This window comes from Platalea leucorodia (genome assembly GCF_965183815.1).
Source record: "Platalea leucorodia genome assembly, chromosome: 23".
NCBI lineage: Eukaryota > Metazoa > Chordata > Aves > Pelecaniformes > Threskiornithidae > Platalea > Platalea leucorodia.
Genome location: NC_138845.1, coordinates 1,657,736 through 1,681,782, shown reverse-complemented (window position 1 = coordinate 1,681,782; position 24,047 = coordinate 1,657,736). Strand labels below are relative to the sequence as shown.

Genomic DNA, 24,047 nt, shown 5'->3' with positions numbered 1-24,047 from the left:
GGGGGCGGCGGGGGGGGGGGGGTCCCGGGGCGGCGGGGTCCCGCTGCCGCCGCATCCCTCCCCGGGGCCTCCCGCCCCGATCCCCGGAGCTGCCCGGGAGGGAGCCGGTGCCCGCGGCTGGGACCGGCCCGGCTCCCCCGCGTCCCCCCCGCCGCGCTCCGCGGGAGCGACCCCCGGAGCTGGGGGACCCCCCCGGGACCACCCCCCCATCCCGCCCCCGCCGCAGGACACGGGGACGCTCGGGTCTCATCTCCATCGCTTTATTGGGGGGTCACCCGTGGGGGGGAGCCCACGCCGCAGCCCGGCCTCGGGGCCCCCCCGCAGGACCCCGGTGAGCGGCCAGAGCCGCCCCCTCCTTCCCCGGGTCCCCCTCCGGCTCCTCGGCAGCCGGCCGGGCCCCGCGGGGCTCCCCGCGGCGCGGGCAGGCAGAGCGGGGGGACGGAGGGGCTGGGGTCCCCGCTCCGGGGTTTCGGCCCCCGCCGCTCTGGGAACGCCGCCGGCAGAGGAGCCGGAGCCGCAGCTCGGCCCAGTGCCGGGCAAGGCCACCGGCGCTGGGCAAGGCCACCGGCGCAGCTCGCGTTCACAAGGGACGGTGGCCGGTAGAGACGCCGCGTGCTGCCGGTCTCAGCTCACGGACGCCGGCTCCAGGCTCCCGTTGGCGGCCGCTCCACGGGCCTGGGTGGCGGAGACGGCTTGCTCCGGCCGCCTGTCGTCCCGGGGCACCGGCCGGCACGCCGCCATCGGCAGGTGACCCTGTCAGGGACAGAAAAGGGACGGTGGGCTGGCTGGAGCGGGACCTGCCCGGGCAGAGGCGAGGGCAAGCCCGGCTTTTTGTCGCTCCCACGCGAATCGGCGGTTCCACGGGGACGGGAGCGCCCGCAGAGCGGGAGCCGTTTCCTCTGGGCTCCTGTTTGAAACCAACGGCTACAGCAAAGCGGTGGTCTTCAGTCGGAGCCGGGGGGCTGCGTGCTCCAGGGCGGGGGGCCCCCCAGCCCAAGGCTCGGCTCCCAGCAGGGGAGAGGCACTGGGGGGGCTCCTCGGCTGCAGGGGCAGCGCGGGAGGGGTGACGGGCCGCAGGACGGGGCGCCCGAGGACACCCGAGCGAGCCGCGGGCGCCGGGTGGGACGCAAGAGGAGCAAGTTGCAAGTGAAAAACGAGACTCGAAAGGAGAAAGCAGCAGCTCTTTGCCCGGAAGACGACAGCTCCCCTGAAAATCCCCAGATGGGAGAAAATGGGCTCCCCACAGCATCCCCAGCCCGTGAGACGTCCCCGCTGTGTCCCCGACAGCTCCCGCCACCCGTCCCACGCGCAGAAGAGGGTGGCACCGAGCTGCCCACGGGGAGGCAACTGGGGCCAGGCTCTGGCTCTGGCTCCCCCCCCCCAACGCTCCCAATACCATCCAGACCCGGGCGTCGCACGCGTCCAAACTCCGCTGCCTGGGCGAGCAGCCCCCCGAGGGGCTGGCTGCACGGCGGGAGGGCAAACGGGGACTCGTCCCCCCCGGGAAGGGACATCCTCCAGCCCACCGCAGCGCCCGGGGCCAGCGGCTCGCTGGCGGCAGGAGCCGCGCTACCGCTGGCAGCCCCCGCTGCGCTCCCCCAGCTGTACCTGCGCAGGCAGCTCGGCCGGGGGCTCGGCCGCCGGGGAGAAGACGTGGGCAGAGGAGCCTCCTCTCTCCGTCGGCGCCGTCTGCGGAGCGAGGCCTGGGTGGGAGGGCTCCTCCAGGGCCAGTATGTCTATGGGGGCCTCGGCAACGTCTCTGAGGGACTGATCGAGGGCCACGGAAGGATCGAAGAGCAGAGGGGACGGGGGACACTGCATGCCATCGCCCACCACGTCCAAGTCCTAGGAGAGAACACAGCGGGAGCGGCTCAGCAGCAGGAGGGGGCCCGAGGAGCCCCGTGGGAGCCGGCGCGAGTCCTCGCAGCCCTTCTCTGCTGCCCCTCAGCAGCGGGGCGGGAGCGGGCAGCAGGCTGCTCCGCCGCTTTACGGGCACGGGAGGAGGAAGGCGGAGCAGCGGGCACCGCGCCACGGAGCAGCGGGCACCCTGCCACCAGGACCCCCAGCCTCGGCAGCTGGGAACGCAGCTACGGGGGCCGCCTCCTGCAGAAACGGCGTGATCCAGGCTGGCAGCGCTGCGCCCATGCTGCAAGCAAGGTGCGGGGCACAAGGTCCGGAGCCCAGCACGATGTGCTGCCCCAGAAGCATCCCCGCAGCAGCCAGGAGGGCTGTGAAAGGGTCCGATCCTGCCCTCCTCAGCACACCCGGAGCAGTCACCCCGCTCCCAGGATCTCACACAACGCTCTCCGCTTGCCCCGACACACCGTATTGGTGCGGACGGTCTCTGGCTTACTCCTCCGTCCGCCCTGCTCGCTGCCGTCTGCTGCCTGCGCGGATAACCCCGCTGAGGCGGGAGGCTGGGATTCCTGCGAGGCTTTTGTTAGCGGCCGGGGTTTGTTTTGGCTTCGGAGGGTGTTTGACATCAAGGCGAGATGCCTGCGACTCACGAGCGGCACTCTACCAGCCTAGCGTGACACGAGATAAAACACCGCTGCCCTCCGCAGCCGTACGCTGCTGTGGCTCCGAATCCCTCCGAGCCGAGGACGGAGGGTGCCGCAGGGTGCCCACGCACGGCTCGGGGTTCAGGGCAGGAGCGAGGCGCCCGGGTTCCTGCCTGAAGCACCCGAAACCCCGCACAGAACAGGGGACCCTCTTGAAGGACAGGCTGGGGGAGAGGAACAGTTACGTTTTTCATGTCTGACCTGAAAAAAAAAACAAACCCCACCTCCCACAAAGGCTGTTTTCAGAGCGCGGCGTGCCGGCTCGGCCCCACGGGAAGGGGGGCTGGGAGCTGGTCTGGTGCCCGCCCAAGGCAGGGGGAGCGTTCCCCCGACCCCGGGGGTGCTGGGCCCAGCCGGACCCCGCTCGCTCTCCCATGGTAACGCTGGGGCTGCCGCCATCCCTGGGACTCCGCGGCCGCTGGGGATCCCCCCTCCATCAGCAAACTCCAAAGTGGTTACGAGGTTTGCCTCCTGATGGCAGCGCTCAAGAATCTCAGGGGCATCCGAATGCTAAAGCAAGCGACGCCTCGTTCAGAGGAGCAGCTCCAAACGACCAGGGTATTTTTTTGTTTAAATAAATTTCAGGGGATTTTAAGCATGTAGGCTTAACATGCATGCAGGACATCGGAATAATCTGGGGATTAAACTCCTCATATATTCCTCATGGAAGAGGAGAGGGAAAAAAAAAATCCTCTTTTTAAAAAGCCCCTAAATACGGATTTAAATGAGAGCACAGCCCATCTAAAGGAGCAGTCACCAACCCTACAGAAACAAACATCTCCCAAACCTTTTGCATTCCTGCCCGTTCTTCAAGAGACTCTCCTTCCCCAAGCCAGCAGGAATAAAAATAATTCTACGTTATCTGTGCTGGGGAGGCAGCGCTTTACACGACATCCATGCACGCTCCACAGAGCGCCGGGTCTGCCGCACTGCAGCTCACTCCACCAGTATTTCCGTGCGACCGCACGGCGCGTCACGAAAACAGCAATATTCGGGGGGAAGCTTTTTTGCAGGACACCACGGCCTGAAGCCCACTGCACCACTTACATCGCTGAACTCCAGGGGCAAGCTCTCCGTGGGCTGGAGCTCAGCCGCGCTCAAGTACAGGTCCGTGGGGGCAGCTTCCAGCTCCTCGGGGACGGCCAGCGCCTGCTCGGGGACGTACATCTGCGGAGGCAGGCGGAGATGGAGCGGGCAGCACGGATCCTCGGAAAGGCTCACGGGAACCGGTTTGTTGCAGGGCACCTCCTCGGAGCCTTGGCACGGTTTAAACAGAGTCTGGTTAGTGTCCTGGCAGATGTCTGGGGAGATGCGGTCAAGGGAAACCTGCAGAGCAGCCAAGCTACGGACAGACACGCATCCAGAGGCATAAACGCTCCTCGCTCACCCGCCACCCTCCAGCAAACGGGGCTGAAAACCCCATTCGCTTCTCCAGGATCAGGAGTCCGGACTCCCGAGTCGCACCCCAACCGCCTGGCAACGCGGGCGACGTCGCTTGCGTGATGGAAACGGGGACGAGAGCGGCAGCCTCCCCGCGGGGGCTGGGAGACGGAGCTGGATCCCTGTAAAGCACTCGCAGATCCTCAGATGGAAGATATTACAAATGCACGGGCTTACTTTTATTTGCAGACATCCATTTAAAAGGCGTCTGCACAAGCCTTAACATCTAACGTGCAGCGGAGATACGAGCACACACAATGCTTTTTCCACAGCCAGGAGTTTAGTTCCGGTATTTCTATCTTCCCACTGCATTTTCCTTCCCCATGGAAAACCTATTCCTGCCAGAGGTGTAAATGGGATTTCCTGCCTTTAATCACAAGCAGAAACTCTGCTCCAATTGCATCGGGCTTGCAGGGCAATGCACCAGCAGAGAGTAGCTACAGAGCAAATCCCAGCCTCTTCCAAGAGCCCTGCGCAACCACAGACGGGCCCACCGCCCAGGCTGCCCGAGGGCCCGCACGAGCGACGTTTTACTGACGGTCGTGAAGCTTCTCCTCCTGCTGCAAGGAACGGCTGGGATTGTGTCACCAAGAGAGCAGAGCGAGGCACGACCTCCACGCAGGTGACGCTCCGGAGCTGGGGCCAAAGCAGGTTTCAGGAGCGGATCGAGTCTTTCAGGTCAGATACCTCCATATCGAACCCACCCAAGTAACGACCCCGCCGTCCCTGACGTTTGTGGGGTTCACACCGCCGTCTCCTTTTCACACAGCGCAGCGTGGGAGAGGAAAAAGACCCCCAAACCCACACAAACTGGCAAAAGGCGCCAAGTTTAACCCAGTTCCTTAAGCCGTCTAGGTTTCAGATTTATCCTTTCCTCCTCTCCTCCCTGCACCGAGGCGGCTGCGAACGCGCCGATACGACTTCCCGGCAGGCTGCGGGAGCCCGTCGTCTGTGCTAGCAGCAATGGTAGGGAGCCCAGCCCAGAGGAGCCAGATCTCTCAGACACTCGAGGGCAGATGCGGTGAGGAAAGCGTCTCTGTATGAACAGCAGGGTGGGGAAGCCAGATTTTAATCTCTCTGAATGACTCCCAGATCAAGCATTGACTTTATTGGTAGCCAAAAAGCATGGATTGCCAAGATGACAAAATCACATGCTCCACCTGGAGCCCAACAGCCCAGCTGCGTTCGCTCCCTTTAATGCATTGTCACAAACAATCCAGCTCCTGAAAAGCAAACAAAGCCCAAGAGCCTCCTGACAATGCACAAAGCCGAGCAGACTGCAGATGTTATCGGCTCAGCAGGGCTAACCAAAGTAAAATCTTGTTTGTGTCAGTGAAAGTCAGCTGACAGCTCAGACGTAAGGAAACCAAACCTCGCTTTTTCCACTCCCTTCTCGGCCTGCCCTGCTCAAAGCGAGCCAGCTGCGCACAGCGACTCGCTCAAACCGTTTTATAGGTATTTATCCTGTCTTTATTTTGCAGTATACGGTCACTAGAGAGAAACAAAGGCAGCTTCCTGCTCCCCGGGCTGCTCCCTGCGCATAGCCGGAGTCGAGTCTGCCAACTGCAGGCACAAAACAAAACAAAACGAAGAGCTCAAACAAAACGAAGAGCTCAAAACGAAGAGCTCATCCTCCCCCTGGCTGCCAGCTCTGCTCTGGGACCCAGCGCCGGAGCCTCTCCTGACTCACACCAGCGACGGCTGCTAACGCAGCTCCGACACGATCCAAACCTGCTCCTGGACACATCCACCCAATCCCGCTCGGACAAGAGCTGCGCAGATGCAGCCGGGGCAAGGCTGGGTTCGTGGATCCCACGTTGGGGCGGCGATCCCTGAGCTGGGGGGATCCCGGTGGAAATTTCAGGGCTGGCCCTCAAAAAGCCAAGGCCGTTGCAGGAGGTCGAACAGCTCGGGGCTGTTCACGCACACGTGTGCGAACCTTCCAAGGAGTAAAAGGAGACTGCGCTGACCCAAACAGGCTAGGAACTACTCCCTCATCCGGGTCCTCCCAAAAATCACCGAGCACGTGCTTCGGCAGTCAGGCACCCTTTCCTCAAACATCCCTCGCAGCAGGACTCGTACCGAGAGCTCCCAGCCCTGCTCAGGATGGCTGCTGGCACCCAGCCCCTGCAGCCAAGCCGAGAGCAGACCTGCTTCTGCCCCCTTTACACGCAGCCAGAAACTCCTGCCTCCCTCAGGCTTCGTCAGATTCCCTTGGCGCTTCCCAGTGAACCAGCCACCCCGTTCGGATGCTCTGGATCGGCCAGCGTTCCACGGGGCGGCCGCAGCGGGACCTGCCCGGGCAGAGGCATGGGCAAGCCCGGCTTTTTGTCGCTCCCACACGAATTGGCCGTTCCACGGGGACGGGAGCGCCAACAGACCGGGAGCCGTTTCCTCTGGGCTCCTGTTTGAAACCAACGGCTACAGCAAACCGATGGCCTTGATTTAGGGCCAAAGAGAAAAAAGGAGGATCAACCACACTTCCAACTGCCAGCAGTCAGGAGCGCAGCCCGGGCAGATCAAAGGATACGCATAAGGCAGTGCCTGGTCATCGGGAGGGACTGGTTGGAGCATCGGACGTCGTCGACAAAGGCCAAGCACCGCTGGCTGGAGCGGGTGGTGTGCGCCTGCAAGTCCAAGAGAAGAGCTCAGAGCTGCGCTGGAGAGTCGTGCGGCTCTGCTCCAGAGAAACCCCCTCGGCTATACAACACTTGCGTCCTGCTTTCAAAACACGCCAAGACCAAACTCTCAGTTCCACTCCAGCAGAGCCTCGCTCCTCATTATGTCCTTCCCATTCAAGCTTTTATTAAACAGAGCTGAGATAATAAGGCGCAACCCGATTTCAATAGGAAGGACTTCACCTCGGAAGCATGTCTCAAGGAACGAGGTTTCTCAGACTTATCTTTCGACGTTCAGAAGTCAGCTAAGGGAATGCTTTGAATTTTAAAACGGTTACAAAGAAATGGCTGCACACCAGCTTCACATTTAGTTTCATGCGTGATGCGAGGGGCCTGCCTTTGGGTCCCCCCAGGTCTAGGAGAAGCCTGGGTTTCACCACCGTAAGGAGTATTTTCCACACATTTTTCAGTGACGAAAATCAGGCCACCTTGTACTGAGCCCTCCCTTGCAAAAGGGAAAATTCTCCAACCCCACACTTTAACTTTTGCAGTTTTGGTGCCCATTTAAAAGGACTCTAGGAACCCCCAATGTTTCAGCCAAGGCGGGGATACCGAGGGTGCTGGCCGGGACCAGATCTTCACGGCCTTGCAGGAAGGGTGTTACAAGGGGCGATCCGGCAGGGCCAGAGCGGACCTGGCCTGGGATCGCTCCCAGGAAGGGACAAGAGAGACCCAGCGAGGCCGTAACTCAGCCGTACCCGGTTCCCGAGCTGCTGGACGCACCTGCTGGGCAGCGCCGTCGGTCGCCAGCATCCTGCGCTCCTTCAGCTGCCGGTGGAGCAGGGCCTCCACGCCGTAGCGCTGCCGGTAGCGGCGCAGGCACTTCAGGCGCTTCAGGTTCTCACGCTCCTTGGCCATCAGCCCCTCCGGGCCCGTCAGAAGGCTGCTGCCTGCGGGGAGCGAGGGAGGGGTCAGAAAATACCACCCCACCTGCCACATCCCCCCATTTTTTTTTTGGTATCGAGAGCCAAAATCAGCTGTCGAGAGCTCCAACAGCTGGCCAACGACACAGACGTCAACACGCGGAGGCAAGGAGCAGCCAGAGTCGCACGTATAAACGGGAAGCACATCTTTCTCTTACATAAGAGGATGACAAAGCAGACTGATCCCAACTGCTCTGTGCGCACAAGGAGCCAACTGAATGTTTTTAAGCGCCTTTTAAAAGAATTTGGCCGCTCCAAAGTCTATTGTGATTTCTGCAGGCAGAGTAGCAGTTTGTCAAATTTCAGCTTGCTCCTGTGCAAGTTCTGGAAGCTTCCAGTAAGCACTCCCAGCCGTAATTACAGGGCAACGCTCAGGATCTGCTCTTCTATTACTGGTTTGCTAAAAAGAGTTCTGCAAAATTGTTATGTACCAAATTTCCAGTTATTTTTATTTGAGATCGAGCCATATTATGCCATTTTCCAGGATGAGCTATTATAAGACTATGCTAGGGAAAGCATTCTTTGCACTGCGATACTTGCAACCAGTTATACAACCCGGTTCGGCCTCCGCTGAACTACGAACTCCTGCCTCCAAGAGTACGTTCTGTACAGGGGGAAATCCAACCGAGGCAGAAGCGCTTTTGCAAGGGAAAGCTGCATCTGTGCTAAGGAGGAGTATGTCATTGCGGCAGTACTGGTGTAACGACCGAAACAAACTTCTGCCGATACAGACAGGACCTTACAGATGAATAAATTTTTTTGTTTATAAAGCCAAAAACAGGAAATCCCATACAAAAAAAGAACTTCTGCCTCAGAATTAACTTTGTAGTCTCATTTCCTGACAACGCTGCAAACTTTGAAGAGCAAAGAAATCCGGCAACCTTTCTAACCCGAACGATACCAATCTCCAGGCACGAGGCCAGCCACAGAAATACCTTCTCTAGCTGAGTTTCAGTCCTAGGGTAATTCTCACCCTTACTGAGACAGCCCTGCTCTGAAATCTGCTTCTACAAAGGGGAAAAAAAAACATTTTTTTTAATGTAGAGTTCTGTATGTGTTTTTAGAGGAGCGCTGTGCCCTCGGCCAGATGAATACGGATCGGTGACTACCCGTACCAGTACTTGCCTAGGGCCTCGTGTTCTCCCTTGCAGCTGTGCAGGTATCGGCGCTTCTTCTCCTTCAGAAGGTGCTGGAGTCGTTTGAACTGGTCAATGTAGAGAGACTGCAGGCGGATCAGCTTCTCTCGCATGATCAAAGCCACCTCCTCAGCCGTGTATATGCCAGCATGCCTGAAAGACACCCACACAAACAGGGTGAAGTTTCTAAGGGTCCCTCGGGGCTGTTCTCCTGACCGAATGACACGAATGTCATCAGAAACACGGGCTGAGCAGGGCTGGATTAGACAGATCAATGGATGACGAGCAGAAATACTGATCTTTACGGATATATTTTTAATTTAAGAGATCACCCAGAGACTGCTGCTGAATGGACCACTCCACACTGAAAGAGGATGACCATCAAATACCTCCCAGAAGAACCACCAGGTCCAAGACTTGCGAGCATTCGCGCCTAGCAACTCCCCAAGGCACAAAGTCCAATTAACAACGTCACCTCTTTAACGTAACTGCCATCTGCTCTGGTACCACACCGAGCTCAGAACGCTCTGCACGCTACGCGCGTGTAAGCAGCCTGCAGCCGCTGGCACCCAGCTTACTTCAAGGGATCCTCCTGGTCGCTATCGATGCTGTCAGCCTCGCTGTCTGGGTCTCCTCGCCACGTCTGGTCCACTGTGATAGGGTCCTGCTCGCCATCGCTCCAGCTGTCCTCATCTGAAAAGACAAGTCACCCTGAGCGACAGGACACGGCCCGACGTCCCAGCGCTCGCTGCTCGGCACAGGGCGGCCGGGGACCCCGGGAGCTCGGCTCCACGGAGGTGAACCAGCTCTGCCTCTTGCCAGGAGAGGCATCTCCTCCCCAGCACAGCGTGAGCGAGCGACACGCAACGACAGGAAACCCACCAACGCGGCGCAGCCAGAACACGCAGCTCCCGTGGAGCAACGCTCCTGCCCACCTAGGAACCGCGAACTGCCGGCCGGCCCCGCCGAGCGACCCCGCGAGATGGGAGGCTCAGCACTGAGCCAGCGTTTGACAGGCACCGCTAGAGACTAACCCCGCAAAGAGGGAAGCTAGCTAACGTTTCTACTCTGCGACTGCAAGGGAAGAAAACCTGCAGGACTTTGGTCTGGCGGCGTGACTTGCTACAGTCAGTGGCAGGCGAGACACACCAGGGTTTGCAGAACACCATCTTTTACCCACAGACCCCTAGGATCTTTTTTTCACTGGATTTAAGAAGTGATATTCTTGGCATTTCCACACAGAACAGAGAGCTCCAGGTCCTCTCTCCCTGGTTTTTGCTTTCAATTCTTACCTAGGATCCGACTGGCTTCGCTGCGGCTGCTCTCTGCGGTCTGGGAGCCCAGCTCTGTTTTGGCGTAAGAGCTAAGCTGGCAAAGGAGAGTCTCGCTTACAGGCCCAGGATTGGACTTCTTCATCTGAGCTTGGAGCGCCAGAGTGTTCCTACGGGCATGCTCCGCACAGAACGACACGCTGCGGGAATAAATCACAAGCTCATTACAACTCCAAGCCCTCAGCCAGCAAAAAGAACAAGCGATCCAGTGAGAAACGTTCCCTGGCACCTGGAAAGCACATCCCCTCCACAGCTCTCTCACGGAGAGAGCCGCTGGCTGCAGGTACGGCTCGGAAATGCCAGAGAGCCCCGGGTGGCTCGCAGACCACACACCACTGCCGAAATGCCACCTCTGGCGCGGGAGCTGGCAGCCACATGGCACAGCAGCAGGGAGAGAAAAGAGCTTTTTACTTAAAGCCACTGAGGCGACCTCTTTGCTCCCAACCATTCACACTGACTCTGTTTCACGCAGAGCACGCTGGCCCACATCGGATGGATCCTTTTTATCGCACAGGGATCAAGGACGGAATGAAGACAACCAGTGTCCGCATCCCCGTAATCTCCGAGAATGAAATGCGTGTGGATGCTCCCGTAAGGGAAACCGTGCTCTGCTGAGGTGCTTACTGGACGTCGGTAACTATTCTAGGTCCTTCCACCCATAGTGGTCAGAACATTTCATATGCATCAAAGAGCGAAAAGCACAACCAGGCCATCCACTCCACGTAACACGCGACCAGAGCATCTGTGCTGAGGATTATCCGTAAGCACAGACAGCGGCAAGTTAAATCTGCTGGGCTGAGCGGAGGTACGGCACCGCGTGGGCGCACGTACGGCTCTTACAAAGGACCTGGATCGCTGCAGCCACCTTCTGATGGCAAAGGGCAGCAGCCCGACAGTCGGGCAGGGCCAAGAGGACTCCACGCAGCGTCCAGCACTCACAGAGTCTTTTTCTAGCTTAAAAATGCTTCAGAAACAGGGAGCCGCTTGTCTGAGGTAACGCAAGTGCAGCAGCTGCATCAGGAGAAGGACCTTCTCCTGCCCGTTTTAATTCCGTATGGTACAGACCCGGAGAACCAGGAGACAGAGCTACTCACCCATCCTTCTTCTCTGGTTTGGGCGCAGCGTTGGGACACCGCTTTCCATTCTTTGTTGAAACGTAGCTGCACTGCTTGAAAGGGGCGCTCCTGTCTTCGAGAATGTGCTTAATACAGAACTCCTGCCCCTCCAGCCGCGGCTGGGAGCACTGGCGGTGGGTGAAAGCACATGACAGAGGCTCCTGCGGCCGCGGCACAGGAGTGAGGCGTCCTCGGCTTGACGGCAAAACATGGATCCGAATTCTGTTCATGCCAACACCTGCTTGAGAGATGCAAACCAGTTAAAAGAAATGAAACAAACTACTGATAAAGAGGAGCAGCATCTGCTAACACCTACTAACGCATCTGAATAAAACTCTTTGACCCCCTCAAATGAAGTTGCTCCTACAGAGGCAGCTTCTTCCATGTCTGGGGAAACTCTGAGCTTTGCAGCAACCCCATTTTTGCACAGAACGAAATACACGTCACTCACCCGAGCCACCAAGGAGCAACGTCCATGCCAAGGTGCGGGCACAAGCGCTGCTGCCTGCCAGCACCGTGGCTGGGGGGGACGCACGGACGCACGTCCCAGAGGCACCCCTCTACGCCCACCGCCCCAGCGCAGGACCCTTTCCTCCCAGTGCTGGAATCCCACAGCTCCGCACCCTCCCGGGGCCCCCCAGCCCCATTACGCCCAGTACAAACCCCGTTCCCTGCTGGCATCGCCCGGCCCCTGCGGCCCCCTCCTCAGCGGGCACCCTCTCCCAGCCCTGCCCCTCTCCACGCTTCCCGCAGCCCAGCGCTCCCCAGCCCCACGCCCCTCCTCCCCGTCCGCAGCTCAGTGCCCAGTACAGGATCTCTCCCTCCCAGTACAGCACCAGTACAGCCCCCCCATGCAGCTCCCGGTGCCCAGCCCAGCCTCCCGGTGCCCGGCCCCCTGCTCCCGGTGCCCATGCCCATCCCTGCTCCCGGTACATCCCGGTGCCCATCCCCTGCTCCCGGTGCACGGCCCCCTGCTCTCCGCGCCCATCCCCTGCCCTCCGTGTCCATTCCCCGCTCCCGGTGCATCCCGGTGCCCATTCCTGCTCCCAGTGCCCATCCCCGCCCCCGGTGCATCCCGGTGCCCATCCCCTGCTCCCGGTGCATCCCGGTGCCCATCCCCGCCCCCGGTGCATCCCGGTGCCCATGCCCATTCCCGCTCCCGGTGCCCATCCCCTGCTCCCAGTGCATCCCGGTGCCCGTGCCCATGCCCATCCCCGCCCCCGGTGCATCCCGGTGCCCGTGCCCATCCCCGCTCCCAGTGCATCCCGGTGCCCGTGCCCGTGCCCATCCCCGCTCCCGGTGCATCCCGGTGCCCGTGCCCATCCCCGCTCCCGGTGCATCCCGGTGCATCCCGGTGCCCGTGCCCATCCCCGCTCCCGGTGCATCCCGGTGCGGGTCCCGCTCCCCCCACGCACGTGCTCCGCCACCCGCCCCGCGCGCCCCGGCCGCGCGCATGCGCAGTCGCAGCCACCCGGCTGCCCCGGCGCCGCCATTTTGTCCGCGGGCGGCGGGCGTGAGGGGCGCTCCCGAGGCGGGGTCCAGGCAGCGCTACCGGAGCGGAGGACGGGGGGGGAAACCGCACCCCCGGCCGGTGCGGGGTGGAGGGGCCCCGGGGGAGCGCGCAGGTGTCGCGGCGAAGGGGCTGCGCGGGCCCCGCTCGGGGCGGGCGGCGCCGCCGCCATCTTACCTCGCTGCCGCCCCGGCCTCCCTGCTGCCTCGCCGCGCACCCGCCCCGCCACCTCACTGGCCCGCCCGGCCGCCAATCCGCGACGGGCGCGGGGGCGGTGCCGCGTAGCGGTTGGTCCAGGCTGCCGTCACTCCGCAGGAACCAGCCGCGCCCCCGGGAGTCACGTGAGGGCGGCGCGGCGGGAAGCCGACACGTGGGCGCGGCGGGGCCCGGGGCTTTGCCGGCCCCGGCTGGGCAGGGGCTCCCGGTAGCCCCGGGGCCACCGGCTTGATCCCGGGAACCAAGAGCCCCACCCCGGCTCTACCCCGTCCCCTCCCGGTTTCCCGGGCCAGCTGCAGACAGGCATCGCTCCCCGCTGGCGGAGGGAAAGGGAAGAAGGAGGGATCCGCTGCAAAGCCCGGCAACCGGGGAGCAGCCAAGAGGCTCCAAAAGCAGCGGGGGGAAGCGAGGGACAGGCCTGAAACCTAAAAACCGTGCCCAAAACTGCGGGGGGGGGACCAACGGCAGGGGCACCGGCGAGGGTCGGCGGCACCGATTGCTCTTAAAAACAAGCTTGATGTAGAACGGGAGTTTCGCAAAACCGTACGGAGACAGCGCATTTATTGCAGGGTGGCAAAGGAAAGCCTGAGAACAAAGGAAATGGGCTTTTCCGAAATGTTCAACCCAAACTCAGGCGGCTGCCCCGGCCCAGGGTCGAGGCTCGCCGGTAAAAGCCGTTTCCAGCTCGGCTGCAACAGCCGCGCGCCGCCGGGATCCCCTGGAAGAGCCGCCCCGGGCAGGGTGACCCTTCCAGCCAGCCGTCCCGCGCCGCCTCGCCCCGCGTCCCCGCTGGGAACGCGCCACGCTGCTCCGATCCAGCTCCACCGGCACGGCCACGGACCTTTCACGCCTAAACCCGGCTCTACGCGCGCCGGCGGCACCGCCGGTGGCAGGACCCAGCCAGCTCCCGGCATGGGGCCGCTCTGCCCCGGCGGGTGCTCTCGGGCACAATCCGGCTCCACGCACAAGCCCCTCGCTCAGCACCGCTCGTCCCCACCAGCGGCAGCTCCCCTGGGCTCTCTGCCCCCCAAAAAGCAGCGGTGGGGGGCAGGCCCTGGGCCAAGCGCCCTCCGTCCGTCACCTCGCCCTGGCTGTTCGACGCCAGCCGCCCTGAGCCGCCACCGAAAGCCCCCCGCAGCCCCACCGCCGCCGGGGTTTCCAGCAGAAACCCGCAGCAGGGGAGCGAGGGACGGAGCCGGGACCCCGAAACCAGAGCAGCTTTTGGAGCGAGGAAACCGGACCTGCAGCAGGGAGAGCAGCAACCAGCACCCCGCGGTCGCAGCCACTGGGATTCCCTCGCCCCCCCGGTCCCTGCCCTCCCCTCCGCCCCCCAAAAGCTCCTGAACCCCCTTTCTGTCGCCAACAGCTCGAGCGGAACCACCCGACAAACCGCCCCGAACCCTCGCCGGGGGCCCCCGCAGCACCACAAAATTCAAATGAACAAAACACTAAGATATAAGTTACTGCTTAAATTATTTGTAAAACGTCTTAAATTTTCTGTGACATACTTTAAATACCCCCCCGAGCCCCCCAACAACGCGTGTTCCCCAGAGGGGGCTTCAGCTCCAGCAGGGACAGAGCCCGTCGCTAACTGGAAGTCGATGGGGGAAGGGAGCAAGGAATAGAGAAAGGGTTTCTTATCCTTTCACAGCTTCAACAACTCCGCGCTCTAAATATCAATAATAAAAGTTATAATATAATAAAATAGTTCTTCGTGAGGCAGTGGAGATCGAACGAGCCCTTTCACGCCCCCGCGGGGGCAGCCCAGGTTTGGGCTTGGGCTCTGGACAAACTCAGTAGTAAAAAGGGGCTTTACTTGGGGAGCGGGGGCAGCGGCGGGGGCGGTTCTGAGGGCAGGGGGGGCGGTCGGGGCTTGTCCGTGTTGGCGGCAGCTCGGGAGCTGGTGGAAGCCCGGGGGTTCAAGAGGTCGCCGTACGAGTGGAATTCAAAGGCAGGGGGCTGGGTGGGCTGCATGCCCTGCGCGCTCAACAGCGAGTGCAGCATGTTGACCGTATCCTGGTAGTCACTGGCCTGGTTGGCGTTGTGCCCGTTGGCCCCCGTGGGACCCTTGTCCGATTTGCCGTGGGTGCCCCGGGCTTTGTTGGCCTGGGGTAAGGGGAGGTTGCCCGCATCCGAGCTGTGCCCCGGGAGGTGGGCCGCCCCGGGGAGGTGGGGGTAGGGGAAGGGCACACCGGGGCCTTTGGAGCCTTTGCTGACTTTGGGCTGGTGCTCGTGGGCTGCGGCCGCGGCTGCCGCCTCCTCTGGCAGGGGCCTCTTGCGGGAAGAGGCGAGGGGACCGTAGCTTTTGTGGGGCACGGCGCTAGGCTGGCTGCTGTGTTTAGAGTCTCCCGGCCGCTTGTTCGCCACGCTGCTGGGGCCGGTGCCAAGCTGGGCGTGCAAGTGTTTGTGAGAGTGGTGGTTGTGGTGGTGGTGGTGGTGGTTGGAAGAGTGGCCCTTGTGTTTCTCCTTGTGCTCCCGGTTCTTGCTGCTGCTCTCGTCCGAGGAGCCGTGCCTGTCTCCAGCGGCCGGCACCTTGATCCGCATTTTTATCTCCTCCTGCTTGGACGGGAGCGGCCTCTCCCCACCTCCACCTGCCACCGGGATCCGCAGCTTCAGAGCCGAGGCTTTGTCACTCTTGTCAGGGCCGGGAGGGCGCTCGGGGTTCTCCGAGCCGCCGATGGGGATTTTCAGGATGATGGGAGAAGGGTTGTTGTCCTGCTGGACTTCCCTCTCCCGCTGCTGCTGGACCAGGAGATTCTGCGCGGCGTAGGCATACTGAGACCGCACGTTGGCCTCCATGTTCTCCAGCTGCCGCTTCTGTGCCGCCAGCTCCTCGGCGTGCTTGGCCCGGTACTCCTTGAGCGACACTTTGGCCGAAGGGGCGTTCTTGCCGCTCTGCTTCTGATAACCAGCGCCATCTTGCTGTAAAGGATGCTCAGCAGCCGACGAGCTTTCGTTAGTCCTGTGACTCTGGCCAGCCTCCAGCTTGGGTGGAGGATGCTGGGACAGCCAGCGCTCGGGCTGGGACATATCCGCACTGCTCTGGTCGCTGGGCGAGTCCGCCGTGGCCGGCAGAGAAGGCCCTGCTCCGGCGGTCGAGGACGTTGACATGCTCATTAACCCAGCGATGTTCATGTCCGAACTATTGTTCCTGGAAATCATGTTGAGGATCGTCTGCTCCGACAGGCTCTCGTCTTCACCGTGGTCGTCAGCCTTTGACTTCTTGGCTGCTTGAGAGGCCTGGAATAAAAAGCAGGGACCAGTCATTTACTTCGGGCTGTCACTAGAGCTGGTTTGATGCAAGCAGCTCACCCGGTACAGCGCAAGCTCTCATTTAATGACAGATCCACTTTGCCCCCATCTCTCCTTGTGGGAAAAGACCCAACCACTGCAAGCGGGGTTGCTGGAGCAGTTGAAAAACCGAGGTCTCTACAGAGTTAACTCGGAACAGACGAACTCAAGCGCTGAAGCAACATTTTGCAGACGCAGAGCGTTCCCACTTCCCCCCACACACGCCCTTCAGACACTGCCTGGCATTGTAATACCGGAGATGCCACACAGCCTCACGCACACAGAAGAAATCGGAGCCTGTGTTCGCCTGCAAGTGCCCGCGGTCCAAAGCAGATTCTTACCCGCCAGTTCCGAATACGTTTAAGCCGGTTGGGAGTTTTCTCAAGGATCTGCAGGAATTCATGAGTCAGTTCTGCAGAGGAAACACAAACCCAAACAAGAGGGTCAGAGGCGGGCAGACCAGCACGAATCCATCAGGGCAACCCCCTACTTACTGATGAGTGGAGCTACTGATGAGATGGAGCTACTCCAGGAGGGGAAATACTGAGAACTAGCATCACTGACCACATTTAAACTCATCTCACTGTGCGCCTTTTGCCATCTCTGTTGTACCATAGAAGCTGCTGCTGCACTGGAAACCTTGGCAAGACCTGAAGTCCTGGAGTCCGTGAACTGGCCGGTGGCCGCGTTTGAACGGCAGAGCCAGGAACAGAGATGCCAAAATAATGTAAGAGCCTTTGGGGGGGAACCTCGCTCCAAAACTTACCATCTAAGAGCTCCAGAGTTACAGTGCCATCAACGTATTCCCACCAGTGCTTCCCGTCCGTGGAGACTGGGATCTCCCAGTTGGACCACTTACAAGCCAGGTGGATACAGACGCAGGCCACAACGGGAGGGGTGTACTGCAGGCTGAAGGTGGTCAGGTGCAGGCTGACGTCACCAGCAGGGAGAGAGAAACAGAAAGCCATGAACTCCCAAGCCTGAACTTCAGCACTCACAATCGCCCACTGAACAGACGCTGCGCAAGAGGTGGACGTGGTGGGGAAGTCCCTGCCGTTCCTCCCCCAGTACAACCCTACTGTTACGGGCGTCTCTATCCCGCTCCACCGATTTGCTTGTTCCTTCCCCGTTCCGCTGCAGATAATTTGGGTCCAGGCAACTCTGGCAGCTCAAGGCTCCGCGGCTCGCGCGGGAGCAGCGAGGCACGCTGCCGCCCCGCTCGAGCCCTCCTCCGAGGGAGAAAGCGAGCGGCTGGGTTACCTGCCAGCCCCCACCTCTGCTGTGGGCTCTGCTCGATCTGAGAAGAAACTCAGACACTTCCAAGTGCAGCTCCTGGGATGGCGTTCAAGGAGCAACCTGGCCCTCTTCGGCTTTAGGAAGGGTCTGGTCTTTCCCAAATGGTTTTTAGGAAAAGCACTGAAGCTTCGGCTGTGAATAGCACCATAGGCTGGAGTGACTCAGGAGCGCCTAAAAGGGAGCCTGGCCGCTTAGCAAGCGTTTTCATGAGTAAATTAATTTGCCACGCGACAGCTCGGACGTCAGCGCTGGGAGGTCTAGGTAGCACTGAGCACAGGAGAACCGATGGACTAAGAAAGCATCCTGCTCTCTACCTGCAGGAACACCAGGTCCACTAAGCCTCCGAAACCGTGACAGCAAGTTGAGCGCGGGATTTGCCCGCTGTCACACTCGTGACTCGGCCCTTTCAAAGAGCGCTTGATGGAAATGGTGCCGCTGGGCATCTACGTGCAGCCGCAGGATGGCATTATCTGCATTTCTTCGCCATGCTCGGCTTACTTAAACATTTTTCCATCAATGCAATGTGGAGAGACAGAAATATGCATCTACAGCCCGAAAGTCTGAAGCCGTTTCACGGATACTGTATTTATCCATACACCAAGGAGTCAAACCCAGGAAATTCAGAGCCTGTATCCAGTCTGCCAAGGTAGGAAGTGAAGCGAAGGTGCACAAAGAGCCTTAACTCTGCCCCGTAATGATGCCAGAAGGAAATAAAAGTTAAACATCCGTAGCTACACCTGATAAATCCAGTTCATCACTTAAGCACCTTAATCAGGCGTTTCATGGCATCACTTTAAGGCAAAATTGAGGCTGCCTGGCCGCATTTCTTGCTTTCTGCCTGGATTTCTTTCAAGTATAACCTTAACTCATAATTCCTTGGTTTTGCAATTATTGCTGCAGGGATAAAACACATTTCGAGGATGCATTTACCCACACATTACTAACACCACCTTCCCTTTACGCTAGTTTATGCAGGAAACCCACACAGTGCCCTTTGGAGCTACAGAGCACCTTCAACAAACAATTCTCCCAGCGCGCTGTGGAGGCGAGCAGGTAACACCTCTCGCAGGCAGAGAGGAGAGAAACGACTCGCCCAAGGCCACGCACATTCGCAGCTCGGCCAGGGCTTGGAAGCCTTCTCCGACTCTGCAGCTTCACCTGCGCTAGCGCCTAAACCATCTTTTTCTCCCCTCCTTTCACTTCTGCGAGCTCTTTCACAAAAACACAAGGTTTTCCGCGTCCACGACCTGGTCTGTTCCAAGCATTAGCTCTGTGATTTGCCTGAAGCTGGTAAGCCAGGAAATTAAATCTAAAAAAACCCGTAAGAAGTCCCAACAGAAGGGCTGCTATCAGCCTGGCAGTGAGAATCGAGTGACAAAACGACCCGGACCTCTCAAAGTGAAAAAAGCTAGAGGCTTCTTTCATTTCCAAGCCTCTGCTTACAGGACTGTCTGTCCAGTCACGCAGGCCAGACAAGGCTATCGTTTTCTCTTGTAACGCCTCACGCCTGCATCCAGCTACCCTTTTTCTCCCTTTATACTCTAGATCCGCCTTCTTTGGGGTACAGACCGTATTTGTCACCCATTTGCACAGCACCTGGTTCAGTGAAAACTCTCTGACGCCTAGGTACTAAGCAAGTAAAAATGTATATATTCATTTCAAGTCTACCTTTTTGGTTTGGGTTGGGTTTTTGTTTTTTTTTTTTAACTTTGACAACTGTCTAACTCCCCATAAAAGAAAGCAGCGAAGCTCCTGAGCATCCCATCTGCCTCGCTTCTATGGCCAATGCCGCAGCTGGTTTTGACCAGCAGCTAGCAGGAGAAAGGGTTCCTGCTCTTCCTGAACCAAAGCGAGCGATCCCCAGTTGCTCGCAGGCTGACCGATGCCCCAGGGGTCACCAGTAGCACATCTCCTCCAGATAAGACCCTCTGTCAAATATGAATCAATTGTAAAATAATAACCTGTTGGTAGCCATGAAATAGGAAGTTTGGGCCAAGTCCTTGCTGGCTGAAAGAGAAAAGGAAAAAACAGGACGTTAGGCTGCACATCCTGACAAACGTTATTCCATTTTAGTGCAAGAACCACGGGCCTCTCGCCACCCCGCACAAAATAAGACAGCCAGCACGGTTCGACTAACTCTACGCCACAGCTCGAAGGATTTTAGAAATTACTGTACGTAGAGAGCTTTGCGTGGTTCAGCAGAGCCGCGGCGTCGCGTCAGTCGTGTGCGACTGCCTCTATTTTGACATTCGTTATGGTTATTAAGGAGGCTGACTGCAGGCAAGCTCTCGGGCAATCCCAGCTAAACACGACAACGTATTTTCACGGCTCTTCTCTATCAGGCTGAGGTTACGCGGAGAAGCCGCGAGCACCCGACGTCGGACGTCGCTTACCTCGCACTAGCTGGGTGCACTTCACCACGTGGGTATGGGGGTGGTCAATAGTGATCTCGAAACCTGGAAGAACACAGACATACGGCCATCAGAAAACCAGCAGCACACCCCCACGGATCTACGAACCTCACGTTTCCTGCTCCTGGGGGACAAGGCCTTCTCCCTTCCCTCCTACAGCCCCTGCTCTCTGCTCGGAAGCAAGCAGGAATAGAGGAGCCCGTTTTCCTGTATCCAGAAGACTCAAGTTCTCCAGTCACAAAACCCGAAGGTCACTGCTGCTGCCAGACCTCCAAGCAGCTAAATGACTTCTGCGCTTGAAAGACCTCACTGAAAACAAAACAACTATTAAGGATTTTAAAAATAGCAGGACAAAGCCTCTTACAGCAGCTGGGAGGAAGGAGAAGACAATGGCATCTGCTCAAAGGAATTTCTGTCACCCAAAAAGCTAAGAGGAAGCAGACGTTTTCCCTTTGAAGGAGCCTACAGCACTAAAGACAACTGAACTTAATCCTCGCTTCGGTTTCCTATTCAGTTTGGGCATTATGTTTTACAGAGAAAAAAAAAAAAAAATTCAAATTGGTCCATGTGTGCAACAGATTTGGTTCTTCCCATGCAGAACATTCTAGAAGAACTGGGACGTTCAAAAAGGCAACTGGAGAACCAAGTCACTGCAGGACTGGGGTCGCAGTTTAGCCACTGGCTTGCCAGGCCAGCGCCTGTGACCCCTCGGCACTCCTGTCCCTCCTGTCCCCTCCTGAGCGAGGGGCTAACGGCGTTTGCTCTGAACCGAGTCAGAAATAACAAAGGCCTACTGAGTATTTTGGAGCGGAGCGCTATCTACAAACTGCCTCTGAAACGGAACGTATGTTAGTAAAAACAACTTTTAACAGTACATTTTAGAAAGGAACAGGATACCAGATCCAACGGCCGCAGCCCTAAATGTAGGCTCCAGCTTCTACTTTCAAAAAAAAACCAAAACTGTTGCTGTTTTGGTTTTTTTTCCCCATGTTCAGCTATCTGATCAAAATATTAACTTTCAACCCAGGTTTTGCGAGACATCTCTCAGTGCAAACTGCTTCCTGGCCACAGGACTAGAGCATTATCGAGTTCAACAGCACAACGGAGGACAGCGACCAGTGTCCAAGCGGTACAAAACCTGTTGTGGGGGGAAAAAAAAGAGACGAGCCACACTTCCACACTTTAATTTCTCTGAGCATTGAACCTGACACAAGTTACACCTGAAAAAACTGATGTTAAAAGGAAAACAGAAGGAGTGGGTGCAAAAAAATAGAGTTTGTTGCCTGGACTCTTGCTGTCCCACTGGCCAGCTGTACATCTGCCCTCCAGCTGTGGAGAAGACTGTGCGGTTAGGCTCTCCGCTCTGCGGAACACTCCTGGGTCTGGGATTCGTGTGGCAGCCCGTCCGCTTTGAAAAACTTACCCAGGGTCTGCAGTATTATGCTCTCTAGAATGACCAGGTCTTGGGCTTGTTGCAGGTAAGCCTGGGGTTGAGAGGACAGGCAAGTTACTCACGATGAGGCACTCCGTATAAAGCCTGCACATTTCTAACACCCTTTTCTCAGGGAGGCAAAAATAGCAAAGGGGAATCTTTATGCCGATCTGCACTGGGGGAACTGGCACAGATTCCCTGCCAGAAAAGAGAAAGCAGAGTGCTGGGGCGGACCCGCTCCCCTGCTAGGGCTTCTGCTAGGGGATGGCTGCTTCGGGATCCACAGTGGCCCTCTCAGTCCTGGTCCCTCGCACTGCACGGGACGGCTATACGAGCAGTACAGGAGAGGAATTAGCTGCTTTTTTATTTTTTCCTTAAGCTTTCCTGGATAAAGCTGCCCCTTTTCAGCGGGGTCGGCTGCTCAGTTCCAGGTAAGACGGGCTGTCTCGAGAGATGGGGGGAATCAGCAACGTTTTTAACAAACCCACCATTAAACGTGTGGGGACAGAACAGAACCAACTGCGCACACCACCTTCTGCTCTGCCACAGACACTACTCAATCGCAGCAGCCAACATCCATGCCCTCCTCAGAAGCTTTTCACGCAGACATTGTTACACAGCACATCTGAGTCACATTTGCAGCAGCACAGCAGAGGAGAACAGAAGAGAGGTTGCCACAGAGCAGGAAAGAAAAGCCTTCTGCTGTACAGAAGCCAAAAAGCTCTCAGTAGCGTAAGAGCAGTCGAATTGGAAAGCTGTCACTGACCATCCTAGGACACAGCCGCTCGCTTAGAGAGCGGGCGCTGCTGAACCCGATTTAGCGAGACGCTGTAGCCACGCGATTCAGGATGCAGCACGCTTCCGCCATTCCCATTCCTCGTGCCTCCGCTCCTCACATCAGAGCCCAGTTCTCCGATCTCAACACTTACCTCGCTCTTGGTGTCTAGAAGAGTCTCCTGGGGATGCAGACAGGCATGTGCTACCTTGATTACGTGCTCCAGCTTACGAGGCTGCTCCTCCACCTTGGCTGCCAAGAACAGAGCTGCTGGTACCACCGACTTCAGAGAAAAAAAAACAACATTATTTTTTTTAAAGTTAATAAGTCCAAAATTAAAGCAAATAAATTAGGCTAATTCTCACATCTAAAACAAGTATTCCTTTAGGAAACAAAGCCTGCACAAGTCCAAATGCCACCAGGAGGGAAAAGGATCTCCGGTGACTACTGGCAGCTACGAACCACCCTCCCTTTCCCAAGCCCCCTCCCCAGGGTCGGTCCCAGCGCGTCGCCCCCGGAGCCGGCTGCCAGGCAGCAGCAGGAGCAGAGCTGGGGGGTTCCCAGCACTCCCCACCCCGCCAGACCCCAGCACACTTACGTTCCTGTGGAACTGGGTGAAGGACTGCACCATATAGAAGCGGTGCATGTACACGATGGCCGTGTTGATGGTGAGCTGAGAGCTGATGGGGTGGTTAAGGAAACACACAGCCCTGACAACGACCCCCGAGCAGCGCCCTCAGCTCCCCAACATCCCACCAGCACCGGGTTGGGTCCCGCTCCCGAAATGCACTCAGCTCTCCCTGCTCCCGGTCCGGGCTCTCCCCGCTCCCGGTCCAGACCTGGCCCTTCCCGCACACCGGCATAGCTTTCCTCACTCCCGAAAGGGGCCCGGCTCTCCCAGCTCCCGGGCCGGGCCTGGCCTTCCCCTCTCCGCACCCCGGCACAGCTCTCCCCACTCCCAGGCCGGGGTCTCCCCGGGATCGGGACCGGCCTTCCCCGCACCCCAGCCCGGCTCTCCCCTCTCCCAGACTCGCTCTCCCCGCGGCCGGGCCCGGCTCTCCCCACTCCCGGGCCGGGCCCGGCCTTCCCCGCACCCCGGCACAGCTCTCCCCGCTCCCGGGCCGGGCTCTCCCCGCGTACCGGCACAGCTCTCCCCGCTCCCAAAACGGGCGCGGCTCTCCCCTCTCCGGGCCTCGCTCTCCCCGCGGCCGGGCCCGGCTCTCCCCGCTCCCAAAACGCCCTCAGCCCTCCCCGCTGCCGGGCCGGGCCGGGCGCGGCCTTCCCCGCACCCCGGCACAGCTCTCCCCGCTCCCAAAACGCCCTCGGTTTCCCCCGCGACCGACCCCGGCCCTCCCCGCTACCGGCCCTGGCTTCTCCCGGCGACCAGGCCGCCCCTCTCCCCGCTCCGGGGCCGGCCCCGGCGCTCCCCCCCCCGCCCGGCGGCGGCACCCAAGCGCAGGCCGCGCGGCCTAGCGCGGCCGGATACACGTTGAGACGCTGCCCCATGTCCTGCAGCAGGTTGGCCGCCTGCTGCCGGTACGAGAGCTCCTTGTCGGGGTCGAGCCCGGCGCGACGCGAGGGGCTGCGGTCCAGCTGCTCGCGGCTGAAGTACCAGCGCCGCCCCGCCGCGCCGCCGGCCCCGCCGCCCGCCGAGGCCTCCATGGCGATCTGCGCCCGCGCGCGCACGCACGCACGCACGCACGCAACGGCGCGACGACGTCACAAGGGCGGCGGCGCGCGCGTACGGCTGCGTCGGGGGGGAGGAGCCGTTGAGGCGCGTGCGCGGCGGCTCGCGCCTGCGCGTTCTGACGCAGAACGCGTTGCTATGGCGGGGGGGGGGGGTAACGGCTGCTCCCCCCCCCCCCCCCCGCATTCCCCCCCCGCCGCCGCGGAACCCCCGGCTCCGGTTCCCCCGAGGGCCCCGAGCCCGGC

At 59.5% G+C, this 24,047-nt stretch overlaps 2 protein-coding genes across 5 annotated transcripts; both read right to left on the bottom strand.

The window, feature by feature from the left end:
• Nucleotides 1–271: 271 nt before the first annotated feature.
• KANSL2 (KAT8 regulatory NSL complex subunit 2) lies at nucleotides 272–12,907 on the bottom strand. 3 transcript variants are annotated; one of them, XM_082332522.1, is made up of 10 exons: nucleotides 12,872–12,907; nucleotides 11,164–11,422; nucleotides 10,031–10,209; nucleotides 9,317–9,431; nucleotides 8,724–8,891; nucleotides 7,403–7,565; nucleotides 6,532–6,628; nucleotides 3,609–3,862; nucleotides 1,609–1,845; nucleotides 272–753 (listed from the first exon to the last, which is right to left on the bottom strand). In XM_082332522.1, exons 2-10 carry the CDS (start codon nucleotides 11,412–11,414, stop codon nucleotides 625–627), a joined length of 1,593 nt encoding a protein of 530 aa, XP_082188648.1. In that variant the 5' UTR covers nucleotides 11,415–11,422; nucleotides 12,872–12,907; the 3' UTR covers nucleotides 272–624. The 3 variants fall into 3 exon arrangements, with proteins under 3 accessions (XP_082188648.1, XP_082188649.1, XP_082188650.1); XM_082332523.1 differs by having other exon boundaries at nucleotides 11,164–11,425; nucleotides 12,872–12,895; XM_082332524.1 differs by lacking the exon at nucleotides 12,872–12,907 and adding an exon at nucleotides 11,636–11,809.
• Nucleotides 12,908–14,390: 1,483 nt separating this feature from the next.
• Nucleotides 14,391–23,782, bottom strand: CCNT1 (cyclin T1). Of its 2 annotated transcripts, XM_082332427.1 has the most exons (9): nucleotides 23,602–23,782; nucleotides 22,714–22,795; nucleotides 22,270–22,398; nucleotides 21,332–21,392; nucleotides 19,891–19,953; nucleotides 19,459–19,504; nucleotides 16,968–17,131; nucleotides 16,543–16,613; nucleotides 14,391–16,150 (listed from the first exon to the last, which is right to left on the bottom strand). In XM_082332427.1, the coding sequence occupies exons 1-9, from the start codon at nucleotides 23,775–23,777 to the stop codon at nucleotides 14,723–14,725; spliced, it is 2,220 nt and encodes a 739-aa protein (XP_082188553.1). In that variant the 5' UTR covers nucleotides 23,778–23,782; the 3' UTR covers nucleotides 14,391–14,722. The 2 variants fall into 2 exon arrangements, with proteins under 2 accessions (XP_082188553.1, XP_082188554.1); XM_082332428.1 differs by lacking the exons at nucleotides 14,391–16,150; nucleotides 16,543–16,613; nucleotides 16,968–17,131 and adding an exon at nucleotides 17,138–18,181.
• Between the last annotated feature and the right edge of the window lie 265 nt (nucleotides 23,783–24,047).

Bases quoted from the DNA above. Each gene is read 5' to 3' on its own strand.
- KANSL2 (XM_082332522.1), bottom strand. From the start codon at position 11,414: ATGAACAGAATTCGGATCCATGTTTTGCCGTCAAGCCGAGGACGCCTC. The intron at 9,432-10,030 runs GTAAGAATTGAA...TTGTCTTTTCAG, and splicing joins CGAAGCCAGTCGGATCCTAG to ATGAGGACAGCTGGAGCGAT. The intron at 8,892-9,316 runs GTAAGCTGGGTG...GGTGTCTTTCAG, and splicing joins GACCAGGAGGATCCCTTGAA to GCATGCTGGCATATACACGG.
- CCNT1 (XM_082332427.1), bottom strand. From the start codon at position 23,777: ATGGAGGCCTCGGCGGGCGGCGGGGCCGGCGGCGCGGCGGGGCGGCGC. The intron at 22,399-22,713 runs GTAAGTGTGCTG...TTTTCTCTGAAG, and splicing joins TCACCCAGTTCCACAGGAAC to TCGGTGGTACCAGCAGCTCT. The intron at 21,393-22,269 runs GTAAGTGTTGAG...TCTCAACCCCAG, and splicing joins TTCTAGACACCAAGAGCGAG to GCTTACCTGCAACAAGCCCA.